We start from the raw sequence: 13,269 nt of genomic DNA, 5'->3' as shown, positions 1-13,269 counted from the left end.
CTGCTGAGAGGAGTGTGATCGTGGGCGGTTATGGGATCGATCGTGGCTGAGGTGGAATGAGCAGTTGAGTGCCGTGGGTAGTTTTAGTCTAAGCCGTTGAATGGGCGGCAATTTTAGGTCAACAAACCATCTTAATGTTCCTAGGTTCATGAGGTTTATCAAGGAACTTGGGTTAACCAATATACGACTTATCATGATATCATCGCTTTTGATTGTTCCATTTAGTGGACAATTATGCTTTGTAGTACCCAACATGAGATCGTCCTTGAGAAATTAATGCTAGCTCATTTTGAGCTCACATGACTTCAATCAGACAACTTTTAACAAAGTATGTTTCATATATCATTAGATCTTTAAAAGTCTAAATTAAAATATGTGGAGGTCTTTTAACATCAGAAGAGCTTCACATATGTTGATATGTGTGGGAATCTTTCGTAGGTAAAGACAAGATGTTGTAGTCAACTTTTTTTGCCTAGGGAAAGCTTCTTTTTTAGATCTTTGGGGATGATTTCTTTATTAATCATGATATTTTTTTTTCTATCTTTACTTGATATTTTTCTTTGGTGGAGGCTATAATACTTTACCCCCCTTTAATTGAACTTGATCACTTCGTTTGTATTAGATTCCTCTGACAAAGCAACTCCTTCGTAGTCATCCTTTTTCATCCCAAAAAATTAATTGCAAGGCTTAGAGTCACTGCTTAATTTCATGCATTGCATTTGTGATGCTATTGTTGGTTTGGCTTGCTCCCATCTGGAAAGCACAAATTTTTTGAGCTATCATCTATCTAGATGCCATTAGATAGGGCTAGAATGTTTTTTTGTCATGCATTTCCTTTTTTGTTGAGATAGATCTTCTAACCTTTTTTTTGCACTCGACGTTTATTGGAGCCATTGTTGTTGGACTCCTACTATGAATTTAAGGAGAGATTTTTTGATAGGCATTGGACATCGCTCAGATAACTCATCACACTCAACTAGAAGGATTTCTTCAATTTCATCCTCTTCTTCTTCTAATTCGACTATTTGAATTTCAGACATATAGTCAGAAAGCTTAGCAGACTGATAATAGTTCTCTAGATTATCTTATTGTTTTCTTCTCCTTAGTTTTGCTTAGCTTGTTCTTCTTTTTGGGAGTGTTTGACTTTATCTTATCAGACATTGTTGAGCTAGCTTAGTTATTGACTTGCTGTCTAGAAGTAGACGCATTTGAACTTGGCCACACTTTTAGATCGAGCATTTGCTCAATTAGAGGTTTTCACTTGACACCTAGAATTTCTTTAAGCTACTTCTCTTTATCGTCTTCCTTGAGATCGCAGCTCCCATTATTCATCAATGATTGATTTTTTCCCCTTTAGTCGGGTCACTAAAGAGGATGCAACCATTCTTGTTAATTCTCTTTTTATGATGAATTAGGATATTAATTGATGTGTAAACTTCCTATTTCTATATTTTCTTTCCAGTCAATTATTCAATATATTGCAATCTTCAATAAGATGGCTGATTACCTTGTGATACCAGCAATAATTGGGGTTAAAGTTTGATTGGCTTCTTCATGTCTCTTGCACTATAGTAATGGAGGACATGCTTTAAAAATGCATCTGAACAATTTTGTCACGCTCTCCCTTTTAATTAATACTCCTTCGACTTGAGGGATGGGAGAATTTGATCACGAGCTCATAGCTCCTGAAATGTTATATTGGAGGCCATGCATAGATAATGCGTCATTTTATCATCTATGTTACTTATTAGTAATTGAATTGTATGTTCTTCCTTCAACTGCTTCTCGTACTTTATCTCCTATTACAACAGTGGGTGATTTAGTCACTGACTCATACCTTCTTTTCTCTAAGACGAGATTAGCAATTGTAGTTTTTTCAGTTGTGCTAGCGAACCTTTTTATAAATGTAATTTCTAATATCACAAATGTTTTTGTGGAATCATTAAGAAGTTTAGCATAACATTTGAAAACAGTTAAGGTCAAACTACTAATGAACTAGCAAAAGAGCAGCGCATCATTACCTCTTGTATTGCCATAGTTCGCTTTGAACTGGGTCAAGTGTTGTTTTGGATTACCATTGCCATTAAATATAAATTTTTTTTATAAATAAACATTCATTTTAAATGCATTTCTTTTCATTTGTTGAAATTTCGTTGTATGTGCATGTTGAATTTTGCATCGTTTCACACGCGTGGGTGGATTTTTTGCCGATTTTCTAATGCAGGCACCCGACTATTATGGGTGTCATTTTTTAGTAATTTGGGAGTTCCAGATGCAATGGAGTTGCATGTTTGATGAATGGAGATCATTTTGGTGATTTTACACAACGTTGCACATGTGATTCATCAATTTTTAATTCTTTCTCTTGATTTGATTGTGAGAGGTCTCATTTGGGTAATTTTGTCGCTCTTAATGCAATAGTGCAATCATTTTCATGATTGGAGGTTGTTCGAGCAAGTTTATGCATTGTGCGCTCTTAATTCATTGTTTTCATCATTTACCCGAGCCGTGTGCAAAGGTTGCCTTTGATAATTTTGGCATTCTAAATGTGCTAGTGAGGTCGATTTTGCAACGATGTCTCGATGATTTTGCACAACTTTAATGAATGTCGTACCGCCTCGCACGATGTGGCATCGATCGGTTATCAATTTAGTTAACCATGGGATATATTTTAGGGGTCGGCACTTATTATCAGTATTTTATTTAAATTTCTATGAAATAAGATGGGATTAATGTTAGGCTGGTGTTGATTTTAGATTTAGGCTATGTAGCAATGGATTATCGAGATCTTTAAAAATGAATTGCGTGATCACACCCATGTTGATAGAAAGCTTGGATGACACGTTAATAATTCTCTTGATTTTGTAAATATTTAGCAACTGTTTTTTTTTAGTCGATGCTTACATGCGCTGATTTCTTTCCCAAACAGTTCCTGGAGGGCAAGGACATTGAGCTTCATGCATCTCGGCAAGCAGGTTTACTTGATTTCATATCTTCTGCACTACCTGCCTCTCATACATCAAAACCTGAATCTTGTCAGGTTACGGTGTATCTTCTAAGACTCCTGAGGGTTGTACTGTCCGTTCCAGCTAACAGGGGTTATTTTCTTGCACTAAATCTTTTGCCTCCTATTATTCCAATGTTGTCTGCATCTCTGGATAATTACATAAAGGTTGCTGCTTCTTCAAATCCTGGAAATAACAACTTAGTGAATAAAACGCCAAGTGATAATATGGATACAATTACTGAAGTTCTAGATTGTTTCTTGTTTACTGTTACTACAATTATGGGTTACACAACGACTGATGAAAGAGAACTTCAAATGCAAGATGGTTTGTTGGAGTTGATTGTTTCATATCAAGTTATCCATCGCCTACGTGATCTTTTTGCACTTTATGATAGACCTCCGTTGGAGGGATTTCCTTTTCCTTCATCCATTATTCTAAGTCTGGATCTCTTATCGGTACTAACTTCTAGACCGGGCTCTCTCTCATCAATTAATTGGGAAGCTGGTATATCTAAGTTTACATCAGAAAAGGAAACTGAGGATTCACAGATTATAGATTCTAATGTTGTTATAGACAAATTTATGATGAATGATTCTTCTGGAGATAGCACGTCTCCTCAATTAGTACAGATGGTCACTATTCCACAACCAAGTCAGTTTACACCAGCAGTCGAATCTACTCAATTGCTAATGAAGAGGGTGCAGCCAGCCCGAGTCTTTCTTTCAGATGCATCAGAGACGACATGCAGAACTGAAACTTCTGGTGTTTCTTTTGATTTAAACAGCAAAGAGGCCTCTCTAGTAGCAGATGCACTAGCCAAGTCTCAGAAGATCAAGTTAGAAGAACTAGCCAAGTCACCATCGAATCAGGAAGATCAAAAGATTACAATGGATAGTCACTTGTGCAAAAAGAGAATTGATGAGCTTGTTATGCCTTGTACTTCTGAAATAAAGAAAGAAGTTACCTCTAAGGAACCTGTAGCTTTTTTTCTATTCGCCATGGCTGAGACAGGCCTTGTTAGTCTTACATCATTGCTAACAGCAGTACTACTACAGGCAAATAGTCGACTATCGTCTGATCTGGTATGTTTCTTGTGGAATGGAAAATAATCTTCTTTTGTGCTGTATAATTCATACTCAGTTTTTACGGCACTGCATCGAAGATCCTACATCCTCTACAACAGTTAATCATTTTTCTGTCCATTCTAGAAACTGGTTAATAGCTATTGTTTATAGATTATTGGTTCATATTTTTATTTTGCATTAGGAAGTGACCAAGAATCCCAATCCACATCAGTTAAGAAAATTTGTCATAAAACATTGATACCCTAAGAATGTTAAAGAAACAGTGATCAATAACTAGTAGATTATTGATTCATATTTTATGTTTTACGTTTGGAAGTAATAATCAATAATCCCAGCCCCCCATCTATCAAGAAAATTTTTGCAGTACATTGATGCCCTTGGAAATTTAACATCTTTCTTCAACTTATATCAATTAATTCTCCATCTTTACTTTTACATGATAATGTCATTTCTACTTCTCATCAGCGTTCACTAGACATATTTTCTTTCCGATGGTTTTTGCATTTCTGTTTTCTGCAGGCTTTAGATAATGTGTTTTACTTTTATAATTTTTATTTAATTAAAATTGGATGGTTAAAATGGAGAAGCATTTTAAGAGTATTATGTGATTAGAAAATATGATGGGGACTTCAAACATAAATTCTATAAAACTACAATTAGATGTGGGCTCCATAATTTTTTCCGGAAGCTAGATTATGTAGAGAAGACACTACTCAAACATTTTACCCTCATTTGTAAGGACTTTAAGATCTAAGTTCAAGTTTCCCATAGGTGCTAATCATTATGGTTAATTATCCCCCTCGATAATAGGAGAGCTCTTTTGATTAAGATTAGTTATTAGATAAGTACTTAATACCCAACGTATAATACTAACATATTTAGATTTTTCTTAGGATTAAAAATTTATCAACTTCCACTTAAAACGGATGGTAGGGGAATGATGAAAAAATCAATCAAGATATCATGATTCTGTTGTTTTGGGTCGTCATGGTTCTGATAGGAAACATTGGTAGAAAGAGAGGAAATTTTGGCTCATTGGAATTTCAGCAACGTGCAAATAGTAGTTGAGAAGGATTTTGTGGCTAAACACTTGAGAAACCTTTTAATTGATGAAAGATCGAAGAAAACAAACAAGACACAATGAATCTTCAATTTGAGAGAAAGATTTGGCTCTCTCAATCCCTAGCTGTTGGCTAGAGCCCAAACAATCCTAAGAACAATCTCAATTCAGTAAAAAAAAACCTGAAGATACCATAACCCTAGAAAAATATCCTCTTTAAAGCATACAAAAATAAAGGAAATTCCTAAACGGCCCCTCTGAATTTTTTTCTCCTAAACCACATTAAACCCTTCATAATAACCGACTGAGGGAGGGGGTGGAACTCTTGTTCTGTCTCCAATAAAACAGAGTCAGTCTAGGTCTCTAGGATGGACCGTTCCAATGACCGGTCTAATAGGTTCCTAGTCTATTTAGTTAGATGAGATAATCGACTCAACCTAATCAAAAGAACATTATTGGCAGCCATGATTATTTCATGCAAACCTTGTAGACTTGGGTGGATATTTGTCTAAGGAATGAATTCAAGTCAACCATAAGTAATTGAGGGTTTTATCACCTATCAAGTTTACCATATGATTCATTAGTTAAAGATATTAGCCATTGTGAAACATATCGGTTATGGCTGTGATCGTAATGTAGTGGTGCCTATTTGAGGCAAAACTACTTGGTTAGAGAGCCTTGTATTACCATGTGGAATCATTGGATCAAACTATCAGTTAGATGACACGTGTTATGTTCTTATTGGCAGGAGATTATTTAAGAATAAATCTTAGTGATATTCTCAATTGGACATTTGCTTTTTGTGAGCTGAAATTATTCATGAGTTCATCACCCTCGCCAAACAGCTGCGAAAGGTGGATAAATTTTGCTTTAATTTATGTGATTAATTTTTTAAAATATTTAAAAATCGACTCACCTAATTAAGATTTATTTTCAACATGGTCATATCAAGATAACATTAAGGCTGCTTCAGATATTTTTGTATTATATAAGACTTTGGTGGTATTTAAAAAGATAGAATTTGCTCCAGTTAAGACTTTAATTCTTAAGAGTTAACCCCGTCGATCAAGATTCATCATTAACGCGACCATCATTAAGGGTTTAAATAATTTACAGCTTTGTTATTTGAACCATGTTAATTATGTTTACTTACTAATAGAGGATCAGGTTTAATTATTGACTTCACGAATTTGTTGTACGAAAGTTGAAATTGAGAGTTTTCATTTTTATAGTAAATTTCTTTTGAAGAGGCTTCAAAGGCCTAATGTGAATTTAAAATTAAAATTTTTGATGAATTTTATGATTGTATGTTTGCTTTTTTATTCAACTAGTGTCAAATCCAGTCATTTCAAGAAGGGATGGATTGCATAGCATTCTTGGACCTCGGGTTTATTAGTTCGATGCGATGGTTAGAGCACATGCAAGTGTTCAATATGACAAGAGGATTTTATATTAGTTCGTTTTCAACCTCGCGTGGCATTCTCAGACTTTCATATTTACATGGTTAACATGTTTGTCGAAGCACATGCTGGGTAATTAATTTAAAAGATTGGATTATAGCTTGACTTGCTTTTAACCCCTTGCAGCCTTCTCAGACTTTTGTGTTCGAGTATTATGCACATTTGTCGAAGCACTTGTGGGAATTTAAATCTTTTTAAATAATGTGCACATTTTTTTATACATTTGTAACATGCACTTGCATGTTTTTTTGTGCACTTGCATATTGCATACACATGCTTCCAATGTGTTGTCACACTTTTAGGCGCGCTTGTGTGATATACTTGCATGCATTTTGATTCAAAATGCAATGTTGCATTTCACCCTTCATATTGTATGTTTCAGGAACAGGGCATGAGAAGGTCGATTGAACTCATTAAACAAAGAGAAGATCTCTATCATCGTTTTGCACTACATTTGACCTCGGTGATCCGTGAAATTATTGTTGCCACTTCATCAATTATTGGGCTATTATAATTATTCTGTAATTATTATCCTCTAATTTTATATGCCTCATATTAAAAGTTCTTCTGGGATTATGTAAATAACATAGATATTGAAATGAAATACTCAATCAATTACCTTTAATTCTTGTCAAGATATAATTATATTGATTCTATTTTTCTTTGAATGCAAAACATACTTCTAGATGTTTGTATTTTGAGATTTTATTTGCTTGTTCATATCATTCAAGGAAATCCTAGTGAAAATAATAAATTTTGTTTATTTTATTCAATTTTAAATATTTTTTATTTCTTAGAATTACTAATTAACCGCATCTAGATAAATATATTTCATTAGCATTGATTTTTTTTTTTTTTAAATCATTTCCCACGTTCCCCCCTCCAAGTTGTATGTGGTTATTTTACTGTTTTTTTTTTCACCTTAGGCCTCTTACGTTCTCCCCTCCAACTTCGAAGAGGTAGCCATTGGTGTACTGAAGGTTTTAAACAATCTGGCATGCTTGGATATTTCTCTGTTGCAGAAAATGCTGGTAAACAATCCCCACCACCCCACCTTCCCCACCCACAAAAACAGTTTTAGTAGGATATTCTACATAACTTCTCACATTGATAAAGATTTATTGTAGTAAATGATGCCAACAATCGTAGATGGTTATACTTCTGTGATTTTTAATTCTAAATACGCCTATATCTGCAACAGGCAAGGTCAGATTTGAGAATGGAATTCTTCCACTTAATGAGTTTCCTACTTTCTCATTGCACAAGCAGATGGAAATCAACTAATGATCAGGTAGTAGGGTACTGCGGTTATTCTTTTTATCATCCTTAATCATGTTATCAGTAGTTACCAGTTAGCTTCTGAATCTCTTACAATATCTGGTTAAGATTTTTATACTGAAATTTATGAATTGCTAATAAAAAATATTGTAACCTGCACATACAAAAATATGGCATAATATTTGAAGCTCTATTGAAACTTTGTAGCTTATATTTGCATCAATAATGTGAAATGTAACCATTACATGATATAATCATCATATTGTACTCTTATCTACCATGTGACTGCATGCACAATGTGGTCTATCATTTGATATTGCATCAACTTTTAGCCATAGCATGAAATAGCGAAAAGGATAACTGATTCTCCATGCTTTTTCCTAAAGTTGATAAAGGCAGATTTGATCAATTTTCTCAGGTTGGTTTTCTTCTGCTGGAATCATTGCTCCTGCTGGGCTACTTCTCTTTGTTCCATGCTGGGAACCAAGCAGTCCTTCGTTGGGGGAAAACTCCAACGATTCTTCACAAGGTAGGCCTTGCCCAGCAAATTTTTTGACCTTTGAGATCGCCTCGCCCTCGAATCGATTCTAATTTTAGTTTGCCAAATCAGATCTGTGATCTGCCATTTGTCTTCTTCAGCGATCCTGAGTTGACTCCTATCTTGGCTAGTACCTTTGTGGCTGCCTGCTATGGATGTGAGCAGAACAGGGGTGTGATCCAACAAGAACTCAGCATGGAAATGCTTCTCACTTTGTTGAGATCTTGCAAGCAGAGCTTACTCACCTCCCAGTTTGATAACTCACCACTAGACACTGACAGATCTGATTCCATTTTATCAGCTCCAGAAGCTAAAAAGATCCATGGCGATGGTTCCTCCAAGCCAAACCGTAAAGGCGTGCGCAATTTGTTGTCAAGGGGAGGAAGTGCAGGCTCCAGAGTGATGAAATATAGAGTTCAAAGAGATAATAGAGAAACTAAAACTTGTGATGAATGGGCTTGGAAGCACAATCTACCAGCCTCAGAAGCATCATCTACTTTCATGCTACATAGGAGATTTCCTGGTAGTTTCTTGGATAAAGCTGAGGAGTTCTTCGCATCTGGGACCTCAGATTTTCCAGCTTGACTACGTTTACGTTTGGGACGGTTTTTCGTTGCTTCTTAAAGCAGCTTTCTAAGTACAAAAATTTAAATTTTTTATTAAGAAGTAGCTTTAAGAAGCATCAAGAAAGCCGTCACAAACGAAGCCTGCATATATATATCTTATCTGATAGAGGATGAGGTTTAAGGTTAGGCTCTCTTCTACCTTTAAGGTTCTTTGATAAGCTGCTAGTAATACAAAGTAACAATGGAGCTCTACTCGAGCTGATGTCTTGTCACAAGCAGGCAATGGCATTTAAGACGCTGATCTTCATGCAGGATATGCTGGATACTTGAATTGTTTGTCAGCGTCGACACATTTTTGTTGTAATGAAGTAATTATTTTCTTCACGATTTGATGCACCTTTTTTTCTTCCTCCAATGGTATTTTATGCAAACTTATAGCACAATGCCCTAAAAAATGCAAAATCATGAAGCTTTCAGTTCAAGATCTTGATTTGAACTCATTATCTTAAATTTTTATTATCTATTTGCTCTCATTTGGATCAAAATCAGGTCAACTAACTTTAAGGTTTTATTTGGAGTGGTTTTCTTTCTGTTTTATTTTTTAGAATGTAATCATAATTTTTATTTGATTATTAATTTTCATAATTTTTTTACTAGAAAGTTATATTTGACAATAATTTTCAAGAAGGCTGTTTTTTCTACAGTAAATTTACAATCATCTTTATAAAGAATTACGTCAAGATTGAACAACTTGAAATCGAATCTATCTCGAGTTTCATATATGATCTTGCTATAGCAGAAATTGAGGAAAACTCAAGCTTTTGCACTTATGAGACTTCAACCTAATAAGCCTTTGATGTGAGTCATACACCTCTAAAGAGAGGTGATGATTTCCGCATGCTCTTCATCCATATTGGTTCATACAAAAATAGTGGGAAAGAAGTTCATAATATTTCCCCAATTATTAGGAAATGTCCAATTTAATCTTAAGAGTTTTATGCTAGCCTAATTTAGTCCCTCAACAACAATAACAACAACATCAAGCCTTTATCCTACTACGTGGGGTCGGCTGCATGAATCCTTTTTCTCCATTGTGTCCTATTAAAAGTCAAATTCTCGTTTAAATCTAATAAAGAAAGGTCATTCATAATATTTTCTAACCAAGTCTTTTTAGGTCTACCCCTACCTTTCTTAACATAAGTCAAATCTAATACCTCTACTCTCCTAACCGGGTCATCGCAAGGCCGCGGTTTTATGTGACCAAACCATCTAAGGCGACTTTCTCTAATCTTATCTTCTACTGGAGCTACTCCAACCTTTTCACGTATATGCTCATTTCGTATCCTATCTCTAAGGGTAAAGCCAATCATCCACCTGAGCATCCTCATCTCTGCCACACTTAACTTAGTATTATGCTTCTCTCAAAAATTAAATTTAGTCTCTCGAATATTAAAAATTAATCCAATTTGATCCCAAGGATTAAAATGATTATTAAAGTTAACGTCAAAGTTAAATATAATGATATTTTAGACAGTGAAAGTATATGTAAGATTACAATGCTTATAGTATTCTATTTGCTATTTAAATTATAATAAATGCATAACCAATATTAAAGTTATCCTACTAAATAATAAGGATGAATACTTAGTAAAATAATATTGTCTCTTTAAGTAAAATCTAAATGAAAGCTCATACAATAATAAAAAACTCTTATTACAAAAGATAATATCATTGGTTACAAAATTCCATGATTCTTATTACAAAAAATGAAGTCATTGGCTAAAACTCCAAAATTCTAAATTAAAAAAAAAATCTGCTAATGAAAAGTAAAATTTAAATATTTTTTACTTTAATAACCAACAGATTAATAAAAGAAAGAGATCTACATAACATTCAGTTAAATTTGATAGATTTTCTAACAAAGGGATCAAACATGATAAATTTTTAATAGTCGAAGAACTAAATTGTAACATCAATTTTTGCTCCAGGTTCGTCCGGACGAAGTTGGATTGTTCGGGACGATTGGTACAGGTTGTTCAAGGAAAATAGTTTTGGCTGCATGGTTCGTCGGGACGAAAGTTGGTTCGTCTGGACGAAAATTCTCCCGAAGACAAGTCGCCGGGGACGTTAATTAATCTCGTCTGGACGAAATTCGTCTAGAGCCACTTCATCCTGGGACGAAGTTCTATCGTCCGGGACGATCAGTCTGGATATATATAGAAATGAGATATTTTGAAGAGAGAGAAAAGCCCAGGAGAGAGAAAAAACGAAGGAAAAAGTGGGAAAGTGGATTTTTGGGCGACGCCGGACCATTTTCGTCCGTTGCAGTAGTTCAAGAAATTGGTGTAAGCAAGGTGAGGCATATTCCGCCTTTCTCAATTTTCAGAACGGTGCAATTTGAACGACTTTTCTGTCCGGATTTCGTTTTTGTTAGCGAATTTCGTCCGTATTTTCCGATTGGTTCAGTTTTTACCGCGTAACTTTTGGTATGTTTCTGAGGTGCCGAGTGTGCATATTTTGATTATTTTCTGGAGAATTTTGACCGGGTATTTTTGATTCCGCAGTGTTTTCTTTCGACTGTAATTTTTTACGATGTCTAAAAATGTTGTGGCAGTAGAATAAAAGTCTTGCAATGTCGTTGTGAACATTCTGTGATAATTTGGTAATTTGTGATTTTTAGGAAATTTTGTGTAAATTCCGTATACTGCCGTTACGCTGCCGGATTTTCGTATGAATTCTGAAATTGTCCAAATTTGTTCTGAAATGAATTGATATGATTTTTTTTTTACCATTCATATATTTCATTTCTACCACTCATTTTTGATATAAAAATGAATCATGGGTGATATATATGTAATATTAAAATTTTAAATGTTAAATATATAAATAGAGTGGTATAAAATGATATGTATGTAAATCTCCCTAATTTTTATCTGACTATTATTTTTTTTATTGATTTTAATTATTTTTATTAGAAAGTTATTTTTGACAATAGTTTTCAAAAAAGTTGTTTTCTTCATGATAAATTTATAATCATCTTTATAGAAAATTACAACCGTCTCAAATGAATTCAATACAACAAACTATACAAAACATAGGTTACCTATGCTATTACAGCAGGAAATACATATGAAAAAACAACTATTCAGCCATATGTTACTCTCCTAAACATTCAGAGAAAGGCACTATCCCTGTCATTTACAAGCATTAAATCTTCATCAGCTTCCCCTGCACAACAACCTTGCCAGGCCTTGGAACCTCCCATCATGAATCTATGAGACCACTAAATTTCAGGTTAGGCTCTTCATAGTACTAATAGAGCAGGGTGGGTCGGGGCGCACACTTATTATTGCGTAAGAAGTTTGTGATGCGCCAAAGCATGTCTCATTTTTTCTCGTTTCTTTTATGTCACTCTCAGAAAGTAACCTTTCAGCCAAAAAATTTCTCGGTTAAGCTACTTTGTTTCTCGAATCAAAACTTTTCTTAAGCATATAGAGTGATACAAGCTTTTGACATTAATTAATACAATGGCATACCAGTGATAATACATGCAGATAGGAACTTACAGATCAGGTAGTCGCAAAATGAATTCAAACACAGTAACATGTTGAACTCCATTTGTAAGTTGAAGTCTCTTCATGTCAATTGTTTGAGTTCTTTCACGCTGTTGCCAAACTGTGTTCGGCCCTTTTGAGATTTCTTTGATCGTAATGACAAGCCACAAAAAAAGTATCATCAAAACCTGCAATGATCTTCAGTAGGTTAGCATTTCAAAGTTCTATAATAGCATATTGAATTCTGCATTTGTAGTTCATACACACCTCTAAAGAGAGGCAATACTTTCAGTATGCTCTTCAATCATATTGGTTCATACAAAAATAGTGGGAAAAAATGTTCGGGTTAGTGTCTCGATTATTAGAAAGTGCCCAATTTAATTCCAAAGTTTTGTGCTAATCTAATTTAGTCTCTCAACTATTAAAAATTAATCCAATTTGAACCCAGGGATTAAAATTAACACCAAAGTTAAATATAATGATATTTTAGATAGTGAAAATATATGTAAGATTACATTGCTTATATTGTTCTAAATAGATAACCAATATGAAACTTATCCTACTAAATAATAAGAATAAATAATTAGTAAAATAATATCAACCTTCTCATTCATGCTTCCATTAATAGGAGAAAATAAACCACTCTTCCTCGGCTTCAATTGAAGGCCTGGCCATGGCCATGATACATCAAACTGTAGTTAACAGTAGTTAGTTCCCTTT

The 13,269-nt window shown here is 34.4% G+C and overlaps 1 protein-coding gene across 9 annotated transcripts in view; it reads left to right on the top strand.

Annotated features, from left to right (window-relative positions):
- The window catches only part of LOC110098123, a 37,716-nt gene extending 28,278 nt beyond the window's left edge, over positions 1–9,438 (top strand). For 5 of the 9 annotated variants that reach the window (XM_020824844.2, XM_028696773.1, XM_028696772.1 and 2 more), the window contains 5 exons: positions 2,930–4,090; positions 7,540–7,644; positions 7,815–7,904; positions 8,310–8,420; positions 8,502–9,438. In XM_020824844.2, coding sequence (XP_020680503.1) covers positions 2,930–4,090; positions 7,540–7,644; positions 7,815–7,904; positions 8,310–8,420; positions 8,502–9,014 — 1,980 coding nt within the window. In that variant the 3' untranslated portion in view covers positions 9,015–9,438. Of the gene's footprint in view, positions 1–2,929; positions 4,091–6,484; positions 6,830–6,995; positions 7,135–7,539; positions 7,645–7,814; positions 7,905–8,309; positions 8,421–8,501 lie in introns of those variants that run through there. The other 4 variants (XM_028696774.1, XR_003701459.1, XM_028696776.1 and 1 more) reach the window with 4 other exon arrangements.
- Positions 9,439–13,269: the final 3,831 nt, after the last annotated feature.

The sequence above is a fragment of the Dendrobium catenatum genome, unplaced genomic scaffold (assembly GCF_001605985.2).
Source record: "Dendrobium catenatum unplaced genomic scaffold, ASM160598v2 fragScaff_scaffold_842, whole genome shotgun sequence".
In the NCBI taxonomy this organism is placed as follows: Eukaryota; Viridiplantae; Streptophyta; class Magnoliopsida; order Asparagales; family Orchidaceae; genus Dendrobium; species Dendrobium catenatum.
Note: the sequence above shows the minus strand (reverse complement) of the source record. Positions and strands in the feature narration are given on the sequence as shown.